The 18,211-nt window shown below is 37.0% G+C and overlaps 1 protein-coding gene and 1 long non-coding RNA gene across 2 annotated transcripts; one reads left to right on the top strand and one right to left on the bottom strand.

Annotated features, from left to right (window-relative positions):
- Positions 1–6,492: 6,492 nt before the first annotated feature.
- On the bottom strand, positions 6,493–7,964 carry LOC114154203 (uncharacterized). Its single transcript, XR_003597519.1, has 2 exons — positions 7,847–7,964; positions 6,493–6,963 (listed from the first exon to the last, which is right to left on the bottom strand). It is a non-coding gene; the product is annotated as an uncharacterized LOC114154203 (long non-coding RNA).
- An 849-nt stretch (positions 7,965–8,813) lies between these two features.
- On the top strand, positions 8,814–10,345 carry LOC114154477 (uncharacterized). Its single transcript, XM_028033577.1, has 2 exons — positions 8,814–8,899; positions 8,996–10,345. The coding sequence occupies exon 2, from the start codon at positions 8,996–8,998 to the stop codon at positions 10,343–10,345; it is 1,350 nt and encodes a 449-aa protein (XP_027889378.1). The 5' UTR covers positions 8,814–8,899.
- The last annotated feature ends 7,866 nt before the right edge of the window (positions 10,346–18,211 follow it).

The following is an 18,211-nucleotide window of genomic DNA, read 5'->3' as shown; positions in this document are numbered from 1 at the left end:
TATGTCATTTATTTAGGCTCTCTCATGATTATTGTTTAACACAGTATGATAACATGGATGAGCAGCAGATAAATGATTGTTCTTCCATGTACTATCAATGCCCACAAGAATGAACACAAGCATCAAAAATATAAAATTAATCTAGAGTTATCTGATTAATTATAATTTAATTATAATTATTGCAGCGGAAAATAGAATTCCATTAATACGTGATAGCTTTGTTGAATATATGTAATTCAGCTCAGCACAGAGTCAAGAACATTGTAAACCAGTTGGCTGCATTTTTTAGCAGTAGCAGAAGTGCTTGCTAGTCCACACCTGCTGTGACGGATAAAGCAGCAGGCTTGTTGCATATGAAAAGATTCATACATATTGAAACCACAGCAGGTTTGATCCCGCCCTCATTCATAATCCATATTCCTTAAGAGCAGCAAGAGCAAAATGCTTCTTAGTGCTTAGCTTCGGCATTCATTATAATACATTCTCCCACCGCTGCCTTGTTCTGACCTGTGAAGGTAGAGGAGGGTTCATGTAATAAAGCTTTGTGGCCCACCTATAATATCATTATACATGCAAGGCATAATAGATTTGGTACCATGGAGACTATCTGGGGCAGATAGACAGGGTCAAACCACAAAGGAAGAGGCATTGGCAGATTGAGAAAAGCTCTAACCCAGTTTCTATTGTATTTTTATGTTTCTTGAGAGGTATTGTTTTGCTGCGACTAAGTTTGAATTTGCCTTTGGATAAAAAAAAAAATCTTTCTATCCATGCTGGTATAAAGTATTAGTAATAAAAAAACAGAACACTGCAGGACAACTTGATGGTGGATGGACTGAAAACCTGAGCTGAGGGGTCATTCATTCACACTTCACCTTGGGTCATGTGTAATTAGGCCTGATAAGCTAAGTGCTACAAATTGTAAGGTTTATTAATTTTAACAAAAATAAAGTGGCCATTTGGAGGCCTAAATATTTTCTAAAAGTCACCAAACTTTGCATATGCATCAGTTGTGAAATTGTGTGTGAAATTTACATGTGTTAAGGGCTTCGTAAAATTCCCCCCACAAACTGATCAACATCGCCCCCTGAGCAACTTTCAAATTACCCTCTGCATTAACCTTAATTTAATGTAGAAGTCTGAAATTTGGTACAGTTGTAGAACTCTCCAAGACCTACAGAAAACCTTAAAGTTTTACATCTTACCATGACATAACAAAATGGTTATGTCTCCTACACAAAAACTCACTGAGACACAAAACCGTCTGTAATTGATCCACTTCCAGTCCACTACAGTACCCAATGGTCAAATCATGACCACTGATTGAAGCCAAGTGCAGATAACTTATGAGAATATATTTAATGAAAAAAATAACAAAAGAAAACGTATGATGTAGAAGGCAATGAAGGTAAACTCAGGAAACAAAACAGAACCATGGAAGATAGATGGATGAAGCAACAGAAAACAATGAGAACACCCAGGTTTAAATACAATAGGAGTGGAGAGTGACAGAAAGACCACAGGAGGAAGTCAGAGTGAAATGGAAACGGCTGAGGGAAAAGCTCAAGCAGAAGAGGATGTGGTGATTAGCAACAGCTGTGCTGAGGAGCAGGCTGATAGATGACAGACAAATCTAACAAATACATAGAGAAACTAAAACCACGGGGAAATAATAAACACTAATCTAAGAGAACACATGTTGAAGCACAAGCATCAAAACAGAGGAATAAATGAATGAACCGATTTATTAACTAAACTGGCAAAATAAAAATAAATGAACAGGAAAGATAATCAAACTGAAAACCTGAATAATAATTTTTAAAGAAAACACCTACAGATCATGATGGTAGCAGTTTGGATTAAAGCAAATTTGAAGAAATCTGTGATTAAAAACTCTCTCTAGTAGTTTATTAGTGAAGGGGATGCTCAGGGATGTCTGTAAGGTTTTTGTCATTTTATCATACTTTGCTTTGGATAGCTCATTCCCCTAAACAGATGAAATAATAAATTTAAAACTGTTTTGTATTTACGGTGCTCAAGTTATTACTGTCTCATATTAAATTTTGCTTGATTAAACATATAGGTGTGGCAAAGAAAAAAAAAGAAGAAAATTAAAAATGGCAAACATTTATTTTTTTATTTGGTGGTAGACTGATGTCTGAAAGCACAGTAGAACTTGAGACCAGTTTTAGTTTAAGATTAGCATTATGTGATCATTTATTCTGGGATTTTTAGTTGAGTAAAATCATTATCAGATATACACAGCAATTATCAAAGACTCCAATGTCAATAACTGAGGAAATGTTGATTTTATGATTTTTTATTTTGTGTTTTTATGTTGTCAAGCACTTTGCATTGCCTTGGTGGTGAAATGTACTATAAAAATAAACTTGATTGTCAACAAATTATTATGTGTCGGTGGAGTAACGTGCTGAGTAAAATTCATATAGATTTATACATTTAAGAAATTCAAGGCAAAAGAGTTTAATTCTTCAGTTTAATAAAAATTCAGTCTGTTTGTCTTTAAAAAATCTGTTTTTTTAGAGAGGTGTGAATGGTCTACAAACTCTGATGTAGACCAAAAAAGCAAACTCTGGTCCACCTAAAAACCTAGGGCTCAGTTTGACTAAAGTGCAGCCTGGCACAATTCGAATGTAGTCTGGACGCAAGTGAACCTGAGACAAAAGCAGGAAGTGAACAATAGAGCCGGGGATTATAGATCAACAGACCCAAAACAAACACACGGGTCTAACACTAGAGGGAGGAATGGCTCGTAGTCTTTTACCAAAGATAAAAGAGAAATCCAACAACTGCTAAAACCTGACACTAATCCAATTTTGTTTACATTCATGTTTTCTTCTGAGGTTTTTGTGTCAGTAGCTCTTGGTGCAGCGCCCTCACAGGCGAGTAGCTGAACAGGTTTTTTGATTAGTTTGGATCGCGTGAAACAGTGCAATGTGAAAGTGAACCGCACCAGCTGAAAATGTCCCAAATGTTGCAACTTTGGTCCTCAATCAAACTGAGTCTGCCAAACCATCAGGTGTCAAAGCTCCGTTAGTCTGCAGTTACATTGCTCACAGTAATACAGTGACTTCAAAGGAGAATCATTTGGAGGCACTGACCAATCAGAAGCAGACTTTCAGAGACGTGTGTCCACATAACTTTGATCAGTCATCTATCGTTTTTTTCTATGGAATCATTTCAACTCAAGGATGAGATGAAATTATTCACTGACCTATCTACAACAGGTCATTGTAGATAAAATCCAAAGCTGCTTTCTCATATAAGGTTACTCACTTGTCATGTTAATCACACACGCTTCACTCAGGATGTAGTGAATAGCAGAAAAAGGGCAAAATAAAAGATTTTTAAATTTTTTTGTAATCAAAAAGATATAATCATGGAAAGGGACACATACCTCTGGCTGGGTTGGAACAAGGTTAATGTATTTCATTGAAGTGAGGGATGTTTATGTGGCATTTGTTTGAACACATTCTGACACTTCTGTCATGTTTCAAAAACTCAATGTTCCTGTCTACGCCTTCTTCTGAAACTTTTTCTCCTTCTTGTTCCTGTCTTGATGAGAAGTAAATCTGGAACTCAACAGCTTCACATGCAGTTGTTAGAAGAGTGCGTGTGTGCATATATGAGACTATATGACTGTGCGTGCGGGCGTGTGTGTGTGTGTGCATGCTCCTGCTTGTGAGTGATGGAGGGCTGATTAACCGACTGGTGAGCTGCAGGAGAGTAAAACAAAAAAAGCACATCCAGAAAAACACACTCATGCAAATGTGTCACTCTGACAGCATGTCTCAATTAGGGTCCAAAAAACTGAGCAGAGACGGGCTGAGCTGCCAGTATCACTGACCCTACCCCTGTAACCCTGACTCACATACAAACACTACGTCGGCACGCTTACTTAAAGCATAGCGAGAGCTGAAAAGAACAAAGACGAGGGGAAAAACTGAAGAGAATGAGAAGAAGGAAGCCTTCAGTGACGTGACAGCGAGGGAAAACTTCTTGTGAAGGGACTCCACAGTAAATTGACAGCTGGAGAACTGTGGAAAGGAGAGATATGTAATAATATGACTTGCTGGAGCAGATGCCAGTGCTAGCCATAATGACAGCAATAATGGCAAACAATAAACGCTGAGATTCCTGTCAGTTTTTACACACACACACTCACACACATGCATGTGTGTACGCAAACTAAAACACAACAGTGTGGAGATGGAAGCAATTACACAGAAACATGCAGCGATGAACACATTCTGAAAAATGTGCAGTTATGTAGTGTTCACACACACACACACACACACACACACAGCCTTGTTTGTAAGCACTACTGGGGACTCAAGACAAGACCATGCTTTGTGGGAACTTCCCTTTCTGAAAGTAGTACCACTCTGCAAAAAATCATGTAGCATGCCAGAGGGGCAGTGAACAAATATCCCACTTTAAATTTACAATAAGACAAACTGGAGTTCCCAACTTGATAAGAACGTGACTCTTGGGGACTTGTCAGGTTTTTAGTAGTTTGTGGGGTAATAAATACACACTTATTAGTTTTTATTACATTCTTGGTACCTGTAGCACAGTTTCAGGTTCAAAATGCTTTGAGAGCCACTATGGCTCAATGCACAATAAAATCTACACTTTGGAATGAAGAAAAAAATTGAGTGGCCACTCAAGATATGTTAAATTCTAGTACTGAGCAGCATACTGGAACCACTTTCTTACATTTAATTTATTCTTTTAAAGAGATTACATAAAGGGATTAAAATGATGCATACATTTCTGCAGAAAAACCTTTTCAAATGTAAACCTCTCATTCAGGAACAACCTGTAATGACAAGAACGGTGAGAAGATGGGTCACAGGCAGCTGAAGAAGCCCTGTGTAACTGTTTTCAGGGCATTGACAGGAATGCACTCTGAGAACATCAATGTCACCACATTCTCAGAGTGCATTCCTCAAAATGGGAAAGACTAAATACATTTTTGCTTAAATAGAACCTCAACAGAACACTGATACATGCTTCTCCATGAATCACCAATGACGTCAATGAACTGAAACTGAAAAAAGAGCCTTTAGTGAAGACAGAAAATTAGTCAAGATTATGCAGAAGCAACTCAAAGTTAAGATTAAAAGACTGTAAGAAGGCATAAAGGAACATACTCGGCAGAAATGTCCATCAGAACAATATATCAGGAATTAAGAAAATCATAAGCAGGCGGATCAAATAAATGGAAGTCTGGACAGAGCAATGACCTCAACACATTCTTCAAGAGGTTGAGTTCAACACCCGCTTGTAAGACTAAAGAATTATGCATTAAACAAGTGGTCAGCAAAACACAGGAAAACCTCAAGGGACTGCACTCTTCTCATTGTTTTCCACTCTGCAACTTCAGACTTTCAGTTAAAGTCAGATGGCTGTCATCCGCAGGATACTGAGATGTTATGCAGTTGTTGGTATATCGGAGATGGACAAGATGCTGATTACAGAGAGCTTGTGGACTGCTTTGTGTGATGGTGTGGGAACAATTATCTCGTCTTAAATGAGAACAAAAGAGATTATTGTTGATTTCAGAAGACACAGTGTCAAATGTCAACCCTATTTCCATCATGAGAGAAGAAGTGGAGGAGTAAAAACAAAAAAAAATGTGTTCACCAGGACAACAGACTGGACTGGAGATGCAATAGTGAAGCTGTCTACCAGAAGGGACAGAGCAGACTGACTTCTTAAGAACTTTCCATGTTTGTAGCAACATACTGCAGATCTCCTAGAGTTGCTTTTGAACCATAATAAATGAAACATTGACCAACATTTTGACATAAAATAACAGCACTTGACAAAATGTAAAATATTTACTGGTTTTCTCAATTGTTGACTGTGTTTCATGACTTCTTACAATATAAAGCACATTGAACTGCTTTGTTGCTGAAAGGTGGTATACAAATAAACTTGATTGATTAATTTTCTCTACCAGTCTGTTGAGAGTGTCATCTCTTCTGCTATCATCTATTGTCTAAGTAGCATCAGAGTCAGGGACCTGAAGAGGCTTAACAACTTGTTAAAGAAGGCTGATTGTGTTCTGGGGACTACTGTTGAAATCCTCTGGAGATGATTGTTCAAAGAAAGATTCTTTGAAGGTTTTGTTCTTCCTGCTCCCTTTCACTTATGTAGATGAATTATTACCAGACAATGTTTTTGTACATTGGTGATGTAATGAGTTTTGTTGAGTGAATAAACCCCATTGACTGACTGATTGTAATACAAACATTACAGACACCCCGATCATCCTCTTTCATATGTTGGAACTCTAAGCCTTCGTCAGATCCATTAGAATACTGAATAATATAGAAAATCCTCCCTGCCCACAGCCATAAGCATCTACAACTCCGATATTTACTTTTCATGCATCTGTAAATGGATGATGGGTATTTTTTATTTTGCTTCTATGTACTGAATGATTGACTAAGGCGTAAAAAGTATGCTGAAGAATGAACATTTATTGCTTAACCAAGCTCTTGACAGGATGGTTTGTTTTCCTGTAAATGTTTGACAAACCAACAATTGAACTTAAAAAGTACAAACTGAAATTATGGTCAGTAAAAAAAGGTATTGCAACAAAGCCAAAACTAAAAGATATACTATTATCTCTATATTAAAAAAAAAAAAGACAACAGGAAACTGAAATGTCTATGACATGGCTGAGTAACTAAAAGCAGCATGAAATTAAATGTTTTTAAACTTTGTTTTTAAGAGCTGTTATACGATTTTTAACGTAAAACTTTACCGCCAGCCAATTTCTGTGTCTAAGTGCATCAGGTTCCTGTTTTAAACACTTATCGCAGTCTGCTTTCCCTGGAACTCGACAGGTGTTGATGAATGCCATCAAGTGCTTTTCGACTGCAAGGACCTCCCTTTTATTCCAAGTCCTCCTCTTGCATGGTTGGCGACCTTTAAAACCAAAATTAATAACACATGTAAAACAAATACAGCCCTGAAGTACTGCAAGCACTTAAAGATGATGAAATAAAATTATCAAACCAATATACTTAAAGGGTTTTTTAAATTGTAAAATACACTCATGCCTGATTAGACCCCTTCTGCCATATACAGTTAAATACAGCACCTAAACCAATTATTAATACCTGTACCTTGCTCATCAGGAAAAGCTATTTTTCTCAATTATGCCAAAAAGATACATTTGGAAACATCTAAAGTAATTCTTACATTTGACAGTGCTAAATCTGGAATTACATATAGAATAATCTTCATGAAAAAAAAATATTTTGAGATGCACAACAGAGAACCTTCTTGCAGTTTACCTATTAATTTATACAAAAACTACACATTTGCTACCACAATATCTTCTTGAGCCTACAGTAAGAAATACATCTATATAAACTAATGAATAATTAACAACTATTTGCACAAAACGAACACAATCTCTAAAAAAAATACCATGTTGAAATAAAGAATCTACAGATCTTTCATCTGTTCTTCAAACACGTTTGTTTGTAGAACCTGATTAAATCGATGTTAATTTGAAAAACATTGCAAGAAAATAGCAATGTTTTCTTGCCATTTTCAATCATCATCTAGATGTACATAATCATCTTGATGATGATTATGTACATCTTCAAGATGTACACAAGACCTTGTGATCTTGTGTAGATCAAGATCACAAGGTCTTTGTGATCTAGAAATACATAAGAAAAATAAATGTACAAAGAATGAACTAAAAAGTCATAAAATAATGTTTTTTTCATTTAAGAAAAACCATGCCTTTTGTATGGCATTCTACTGGGAAGGGAGAGACAGATGGTGGGATACTTACCTTTACCCTTCTTGGGTGACTTGCTTGTAAAAGCTTGCGAAGGTGTTCTAGGGTCAGTTTGAGCATTTCTCTTGTCCATATCTGGCATCTGTCCCCCAGTGGATGCAACTTGATCCTCTGAAATCGAAAGTTTAAAAAAAAAAGTGTCTGATGTATTTATTTACTTAAACTTATTTAGACTAGGGATGTGAGATATGGCATAAAATTCATATCACAATATATATTTTGATGGGTGGTGGTAATGATATATCAGGATATGTTTATGTAGAAGACTTACAATAGAAATGAAAAAAATCCCATTAATTGAATGGAATATACATATCTGTTTAACACTCATTTTTGTGGATGATATTTGTATGTAATGTTTTGTAACTGTTATGTTGCTGCCTGTCATGGCCAGAGCTTCCTTAAAAGCTTCCTTTCAGGTCATTTCAGACCTGAAAGTGAGCTCCAATTTATAATAACATCAGGAGTGACTTCTTGTGAAGTTTGTCCTAGTTCTTGGATAGATTCTTCTTGACATTAACCTCAAGATTGCAGTGTTCTGTTTTTTGGTCTACTATCACCTTCCTCACTTTTTCTTTCCATTAAGGATTCTTTGTTATTTATTGTAAACAACCAGCTTCTTTAACATTGACCTTTTGTGGTTTACCCTCCTTGTGGAAACCAGAGAGGGTTTCAATTACCGTCTTCTGTATATCTGTCCAGTCAGTAGTATTGCCCCTACTGACCCAGAGTGTGAGACCATTCTGAACATCATGAAACCTTTGCCGGTGTTTGGAATTAATCTAATGATTTGAGAATAACATTATGGTTTTTGCATATTTAACTTTTCACAACATTAAGATTTTCTGAGCAACTGGATTTTCAGATTTTATTAATCTGTATGGTATAATCTTCAAAATTAACTATTTTTCTTTTTTTTTTTTAAATCATTGTCTTTCTTTTTTATTTTTATTCTAGCAACACCTTTCTAGGTCTTCAGCTGATTCCAGCTTTTTGGATGAGGATCACTTGCTCATCCCTAAGTTAAGAAGGACCAAAAGTATTCAGGTAAGTTACACTAATTTCTAGTAATTATCTTTTTTTTTAAGTTCACATTGTGATCATGTGATTTTTATTATTTCTTTCTACATATTTTTATTTTAGATGAAGAAACTTGATTATTTTGAGTCCGATGACCTGTTTGACCCTTCATCAAATGAGAGTGAAGAAGAATATGTCCCTAAAAGTAGTGAAGAATACAGTGAAGACACTGACACAAGTGAAATTATAGAGACTGATGATCAGAAAATTCTTCTTCTCAGACGTTTTAGGAATATTGAAGATTTCACAGCTGCATGTCCCCCTGTAATGGAGCAAAACATTAATAACAATTCTACCAAGCGAGGATTTCAGAGAGGACGTTCACCTACAAAAAAGCGTGAAGAACAAACAAAATACAAAAGGCGACATTTCAGCTCTTCAAGCTGTCACACTAAATCCATAGATATGGCTCGATCAACTGATCATAGTGGAAGTTCAAGTGAAGAAGGTATTTCTGCTACATCAGCACCTGTTGCAGAAGACAATGGCCCTTACTCTTCAGTTGCACAGGATGGATTCCCTAACGCTCCTCCTCTCATACCTGCTGTTGAGAAAAGTAAGAGTGGGTCACGCATTTACAACAAAAGACAGTACTGTTTGTACTGTAAACAGGGATTCATAAAAATTGCGAGGCATTTGGAGCATGTTCATCATGACAAACCCGAAGTTGCAAAAGCCACAGCTTTTCCTAAAGGCTCCAGCCAGAGAAAGTTACATTTGGAACATTTGAGAAATAGGGGGAACTTTGCCCACAATGTTGAGGTACTAAATAGTGGTACTGGAACACTCGTCCCACGTAAGCAACCAAGCACAACATCTGAACCACAAAACTATCTTCACTGTACCTATTGTCAAGGACTGTTTGCAAAAAAAGTTCTCTGGAGGCACATGATCATCTGCAAGTTTAAACCAAACGCTGTCAAGAAACCAGGCAAAACACGTGTCCAGTCTCTTTGTGCCTTTACTGTATCCCCTCCCCCAGGAGTAAAGACAGAGTTCTGGAAATTGTTAAACGCCATGAATCAAGATGAAGTTTACACTGCTGTAAAGTCTGATGAACTCATCATAGAATATGGGCAGCATCTTTACAACAGACTTGGATTTGATGCTTCAAGACATGAGTATATTCGCCAAAAGATGAGAGAACTGGGAAGATTGTTGATTAATTCAAAGAAAACAACCCCCATGAAGACAATTGAGGAGCATGTAAAGCCTGCAAATTTCATGTTGGTTGTAGAATCGGTGAAAGACCTTGCTGGTTTTGTTGTTGAAACAAGCACTTACAAATGCCCAAGTCTTGCTTTGAAGATTGGATATAGCTTGAAAAAGATATCAGAGCTTGTTGAAAGTCGTGCAAATGTACAGGGCAATTCCAGAGCAGCCAAAGATGCTCATGCACCCAAAAAACCATAAGCAAAAGGCCAGCCAACATTTGGTCAAATAGACCGACCACCAAAATAACATAAAAAACATTAACTAGTCAAAAGAAATGTTGAATGACAGCTGTAAGGATCTACTACAAAGCTTGTTCTGCATCAGTTAGGCAGAGATCCATCATCAAGACAACCTTTTAAGTTCACAGTTTATAGAGCATTTGAGTAGGAATAGATGCAAAATGAAAAGAAGTTCAGAAATAAATACCTTTTTCTTGGAGGACTTGGACTTAGGTGGAGCTTGATCAGATGAGCCAGCATGCTCAAACTCGACACCCTCAGTCACATTTGGTTCTTTGTCAACCTTAGGAAAAGAAAAAAATTGTCTATTAATACTGTAAAAAGACTGGCCAACATTTGGGCTAATTCATTGACCACCTAAACAACAACAAAACACAAACCATTGACTAATCAAAAGAAATGCAGCTCACAATTAGCACGGTACATTTTCAATGAATCACAGATGTAATGTTCGACTAAGAAACTGATTCTGGTTCAGTTTGGCAGTGGTCCTTACACAAAAAATGTCAAATTTCTGTCTCATTTTACCGGTACAAATGTTTTTATCAAGAAGACGTCACAGATTTGGCCTGTAAACATGTTTGCATCGTATTCCCTGATTTGAAACATACATGGCTGCTTAAGCCAGGTGTGAGCAATGCTACTGAGGGAAGACAAGATCTATAGTTACACAAAAAGAGATACAATTTTGACCAAAAGAAACCTCAAACGGGGTCCTTACTTGTACTGTATACCAGAAAAATGTGTATGTCGCCAACAGCCATTCGCTGGGTACAAACACTTCAGCTGCTAGAGACCCCACAACGACATCAGACCAGACTAGTGTGTGTTACCAGGACTGCTGAATAAAACCTTTTAACTAAACAGTTTATAGAGCATTTGATGAAAATATTACATTTCCTTCAATGTAACTGTACTGACAAATCTCTGAGACATCTAGAGAAGGACTTGATGTCCAATGAAAAGAAGTTCAGAAATAAATACCTTTTTCTTGGAGGACTTGGACTTAGGTGGAGCTTGATCAGATGAGCCAGCATGCTCAACCTCGACACCCTCAGTCACATTTGGTTCTTTGTCAACCTTAGGAAAAGAAAAAAATTGTCTATTAATACTGTAAGAAGACTGGCCAACATTTGGGCTAATTCATTGACCACCTAAACAACAACAAAACACAAACCATTGACTAATCAAAAGAAATGCAGCTCACAATTAGCACGGTACATTTTCAATGAATCACAGATGTAATGTTCGACTAAGAAACTGATTCTGGTTCAGTTTGGCAGTGGTCCTTACACAAAAAATGTCAAATTTCTGTCTCATTTACCGATACAAATGTTTTTATCAAGAAGACGTCACAGATTTGGCCTGTAAACATGTTTGCATCGTATTCCCTGATTTGAAACATACATGGCTGCTTAAGCCAGGTGTGAGCAATGCTACTGAGGGAAGACAAGATCTATAGTTACACAAAAAGAGATACAATTTTGACCAAAAGAAACCTCAAACGGGGTCCTCACTTGTACTGTATACCAGAAAAATGTGTATGTCGCCAACAGCCATTCGCTGGGTACAAACACTTCAGCTGCTAGAGACCCCACAACGACATCAGACCAGACTAGTGTGTGTTACCAGGACTGCTGAATAAAACCTTTTAACTAAACAGTTTATAGAGCATTTGATGAAAATATTACATTTCCTTCAATGTAACTGTACAGACAAAACTCTGAGACATCTAGAGAAGGACTTGATGTCCAATGAAAAGAAGTTCAGAAATAAATACCTTTTTCTTGGAGGACTTGGACTTAGGTGGAGCTTGATCAGATGAGCCAGCATGCTCAACCTCGACACCCTCAGTCACATTTGGTTCTTTGTCAACCTTAGGAAAAGAAAAAAATTGTCTTTTAATACTGCAGCATTATGAATGCTGTCCAACATTTGTGCAAATCGACTGACCACATAAACAACAACAAAAAATAAATCATTGACTAATCAAAAAAATGCAGCTGCCGATCAGCATGGTACATTGTTGATGAATCACAGCCGTAATGTTCGACTAAGAAGCTGGTTCGGTTTAGCAGTGATCCTTCATCAAGAAAGTCTTCTGTTTCTGTATGACTTTTACCGGTTCAAATGTTTACCTATGAAGACATCACAGGAGTGACCCGTTTTTCTTTTCATATCTTTAACAAAATTTAACTACCTTAAGAAGCAAAAATATAGTTTTTTAAATCTAAAACATGTACATATGCTTAACATATTTGCTCAAACATTCCTTAGGTACATACACTGAAAATATATTGATCAACTTCCATCATAACTGTAAGATTGTACTCGCTCCCAAATCAATTCCACAAAATGTAATATTCCACTCTTCAGTATTTTATCCTCAGCTATAGAAACACAGACAAAACTTGGGTTTAACCTTGACAAGTCATTTATATAGGGATCTGAAATTGATCCATGACAAACCTTCTCTCTCCATGGCCAGTCAGTTCCTCCATAGTTGTAAGTTATTTCCTCTCCAGGGTTTATGTCTTTGATGGCAAATAAGCACAGGTGTGGCTTTCCATCTACCAATATCTTTTTCATTGTACAATTTGGATTTTTGTGGTCATCATTAACTAATCTTCCAAGACTGTTATCCTCTTGGGATGCATCAATACTTTACAAATAAGGTGGGGAAAAAAAGAGACAAATGTTAGTCTGTCTAATATATTTTGGTTATCTTGGCAAATATATAAAGTTCAAAAAACAGCACTTCATAAACCAGTTGGCTTTGAAGAGATTAAAAGTTTTACGAACTTACATTGATTTATTATAAACTCTGGACTTACCACCACCATCTTTCATGCCACAAGAAGTCAAACATGAAGACTGTACATGCCCTATGATACAGCGTCCTCCTCCTTTGTGATTCTTCAGAGTTGATCAAAGCCCCTCTGTACTCCACCACAAAATCTCCTTTTTTAAAAGGAGCCGTGGTGAACACACCTCGTCCTAAATACACAAAAAACCGTGAATGGCAGATCCGAAGTCTATGGAGTATGACCTCCATTGCTTCAAAATTATTTTTTCAGGAATGCTTTCAAATGTTATTTGTGGAAATACATGAATTGTAATGTTCATATGCACACAGACCCACCTTTATAGGCATTGATGAACTTTACTTCCAATCTCCCTGTCTTGTCACTGGCCCTTTCTGCGTGTTCAGCTGCATCTCGTTTAGGTGGTATTCTACTTTTTATTGATGTCATTATCCTGTTAGACAGAGCACAGGTAATCAATGAGGAACCTTCCACCATAATTGGAAGACAAAAGTTTTCAGGATATTATTTTCTCGTGAAATATTTTAGCTTGCATATGTTTTAGAATATCATACAGTAATTATTTGAAATACTTAAACTTAGAACAGTACGTCGGGACACAAAGGAAAACAGCTTGAATGACGGTAGCTAAGGTTAACACGGTCTTGTTTATATAAACTGAAGTAAATTTTCAATTTACTTCTGTGTCAGGCCTTTATGTGTCTTTATAGATTTTTAAAAAGAAGCTCGGCTAGTATCACCGTTCATTAAATCTTTTAATTAAACCGGTACATTAAAATACATTTAAAATAAGAGAAATTACTTACACTTCCACGTGTTGAGCTGCTTTGCCCAGCCAGGGCTAATTGTGACCTCATTTAAAGGTGCGCTTCTTTTGTCAGTCAGCGCGGCCCCGGGTGGAGACAAGTAAAACCCAAACTACGAGCTTCCACCCGTCCGGTATGTCTGTGTCTGTAAATCCAAATGAATCAAGTGTCTTCCTGAAGTAATTTAAAAGGACTGCGTGTTTGACTTGATGGCATGTACAATAATTAACTATCTATGTTTTTAAAAGTAGTTTGTTGTTTTAAAAGCAGTTGGAATTCAAAGAATTGTAAATTTGTAATTGGTAAGTCAGGATTTTTTCCTCCTCTCCTGTGTCGGCTTCCTTAAGTTCGGTTAGGTGTTTACATTTAATCGCTACAATTTGTTTCCCAGTTGTTTTTTACGTAGTCTTCCACATAGCACGTATTTTTTCCAGATTGTTTGATTTTAAATGAATTATATAAATTGGTACTTTGTTGCATATGACTACATCTGAAGAAGTGTGGTGGATTAAACTGATTGTTCTCAACATTGACAAGGCATGTTGTACCAAACGTGTTATGCATAGCACACATTTACATTGCATATTAAATGTAATTTTATTCAGTTTAAAATATTTTAATTAAATATACATGAATTAACTATTTTTTGAAACAATTATAACTTTATTTTATGTGCCACTTGCACCTCATCATTAATTATGTATGAATCATTGAAACATTGTCTATTATTAACTTACTAACTACTTAGTGACATCAATCAAGTATGGAGCCTGTTCATTCGCCCAAATTTCCACATTGTTGGTTACTATCTTTGTTGCTGAAAGACTTAATTTATTTTCTCCCAAACCAACAGTCTTGTTTCATGATGTGCAGATCAAGAGGAAGGGTTGATCTTTCCCAGCGGCCATTTTCTCCTTCTGGTACAGTTGTGGCTTTCTCTAGAGTTGGTTTTGTGTCCATCTTTTGGTATTAATTCTGCCTTTGAGCAAATGGTTTTCTGGGTGTAAATGTCTCCTTACCTGAAACTTTAGATGTTTTGTATTTCTTAACCTATTTTATCAGTCCATCAATCAAGTTTATTTGTATAGCATATTTCAGCAACAAGGTAGTTCAAAGTGGTTGATGTCATTAAAACACAAAAATACAAAGTCACAGAACACACAGTCAACAATGAAAACTTTGTAACTATTTTTATGTGGTTCTGAGGATTCAGGTGAGAGTACATCACTACTCCACTTGCACCTCATCATTAATTATGTATTGAAACATTGTCTATTATTGACTTACTAACTACTTAGTGTAAATGTCTGGTTAGATTTAGTTCTTGATCTCTAGTTTCTAGCTGTAATAACTGAAGCTGTGCGCTGACTCTAGATCGTTCCTCTTTAGGTCCAATGATAATAACTTCAGTTTTGTTTCTGTTCAGCTGGATAAACTTTTGGCACATCCAAACATTTGTACTAAGCATCTTTTCAGTGCTTGAATGGGTTCTGAGTCACCTGACGACATTGTAATGTGGAGCTGTCTATCATCTAGCATAGGTTTATAATTTCTTCTAAGCTTTTGTAGTTTAGTAGTTGAAATTGAATCATGTTTCTGCATTTGTTGTTTTCACTTTTATAAAACATGGAGGGGCTTCTCTCAGTACTGGTACAGTGCTTTGTCACATACCAATGACAAAGCAGGTCTTTGTCACTCTACCATACATGGCTACTTGTTTTTCAGTTGGAATAAATTAGACTAGACTGAGCCACTGGCATGTCTGTTTTAAGATCAAAAAATAGAAACAATAAATAGGCAGTAAAGTGCAATATTTTATATATCGACCTATACTATTTTCTGTAAATACACAGCTATTTAATATGGAAGTGCCTAAGAATAGTACAGAGTTGCTGTCTAGACATCAAGAATATGAAAGAGAATCCTCAAACAGTTAACAGTCTCTTTTTGATCTGGGTAAATAGTTAACCTTCACTCATTTGTAGAAAATGATATTATTACTGTATAATAATAATAGTATAACTATTAGTATTGGAGCGAATGGGCTTTTGAATTAACTACACATAAAGCAGCAATTTAATATTACCTGTTCTTACAGTTTTAACAAGTCTAAGGCCCCACCCACACAGAGATGCTTGGGTGGGGCCGAAATGCAAGAACATTTACTACTTTAATGACATAAATGTCAATGCAGCACTAAACAAGTTAATAACCAATCTGCAATCACGCCAATGACTCCAAATGTGAAGGTCATAAATCAACAAAATGGAAATAATATTATTTCAAGGCATTTAAAACAATCCACAGAAGAAGATTTTTATTTGTCCCTACAATGTCACAAGAGTAAGATTGGTGTGTGTGTGTAAGTGTGTAATCCTGCAGTACCACAACCCACCCCTAGGGGCCGATACTGAGTGACTATCTTATACACACCGAAACACATATCTGTTGGTTTTTGTGAATTATAAGGACTTCCCTGAAAATTTGACAGAGCATCCTGCTGACTTTCTTTTCATTGAATTCAATGCCAACGTCGTGGGGACCACGATTTTGGTCCCCACGAAAAATTTGGTTCCCACACTGTGAGTGTGCTGTCTTGTCGTGGTCCCCTCAACGTAGCAAAAACACACACACACACACACACACACACACACACACACACACACACACACACACACACACACACACACACCGAAAAAATGGCACACACAAAACACTGATAGAACAGATCCGTTTTAATGGTGTGTGGGGGTGCACAAGCACAAACACTCTGTGCAGCCCCGCATGGCAGGTAGCTGATGCTGGGGAGAGCCTGATGATGGCTGGTGTGCCAGTGGCTGGCTGGGCAGCCGTTTAATTAATCTCCAGACACACAGTGGCATCAGAGAGAGGGAGAAAGTGTGAGACGGAAGCAGAAAAAGAGCGAGAGCAAGAGCACAAGGAAAATAAAGACAGAGGCAGCGACAGCCATGCAGAAGCTGTGTCTGTCTTCTTGTCAGCCCTCAGGACACTGTCGAAGACGCGCCGCAGGAGCCTCCAAAAATTGGTGAAGCGCACAATCTCAGAGGCCTGTCTTTGGTGGAGCAGAGGAGTCTTAAGTCTTAGTTTATGGAATACAGAGAAACTGTTAGATGGGCTGCAATTTTTCAAGACTGTCTGGGTGGCTGTACACAAACGCACAGTGAAAGCTCTGCTCCAAAGAGCCGGCTGCAACGTCAGTCAGCTGTAAGCTAAACCTCAGCTGCTGAAATAATAAAATGTGCACAATTGTATCAGCTCACTTTGCAACCTTCTGTCCAAGTTGGAAGTAGCTTGTCTTAAAAATTAAACTAACATTATTTTCAATATATGAATAATGTGCTCGAAATAGAAAAATACTCATATTAATTTAAAGCTTTCATAACACATAAGCTTTTATTTAAAATAGGATTATTCTCAGGTTTTTTGGGGGGGAGGTGTGTGTGTGTGTGTGTGTGTGGGGGGGGGGGGTCCAGACAGTGAGTAGATGAAGATACCTTCTAGAGAACTTCACACCAAAGCAATGCAACAATGGTTGATAATGATCCACAAGACCTTGTAAACCAACCTGCTTGTTATAATCAACACTATGAAAAAAATTCTGGTTCCCAGCAGCAGTGGAGAGAAAATACTTCGCATCTACTTTGCACTGGAGTGTGGAAATATGAGTATAATTTAAACAGGCTCAGTCAATAATAACATCATCTGATGCTCAAACATTGTCATTCCAAGTTAGTAGTGTATTTCTATTTTATGTTTTTTTTTTATTTACTTTTTTATGTGCTGGCATTTCCTTTGCATGATGCCATTGTAGAATTTATTTATTTTTTTTACATTTTCTATAACAAGACATAACTTTTGGTTTGTGAACTTTTTGTGAAATTAATGACATTTAAAGCCAGCAGATAGTCTTTAGGGTTTGTCTCTACCAGCTTTGCACATCTAATGACTGAAATGTTTGTCCATTCTTCTTTGTAAAACAGTTCAAGCTCAGTCAGATTAGGTGCAGAGTGTCTGTGAACAGTTTTCACATGTTGCCAAAGATTCTCGATTGGGTTTAGATCTAGACTTTGACTGGGCCATTCTAACACGAGTCAACGTCGGCCTGCTCCTGCTTTAACAAACATGACAAGAGGATGGTCAAACGACCATAATTATACCAGAAACTCACTGTTG

Source organism: Xiphophorus couchianus, chromosome 12 (genome assembly GCF_001444195.1).
Source record: "Xiphophorus couchianus chromosome 12, X_couchianus-1.0, whole genome shotgun sequence".
Taxonomy (NCBI): domain Eukaryota; kingdom Metazoa; phylum Chordata; class Actinopteri; order Cyprinodontiformes; family Poeciliidae; genus Xiphophorus; species Xiphophorus couchianus.
Note: the sequence above shows the minus strand (reverse complement) of the source record. Positions and strands in the feature narration are given on the sequence as shown.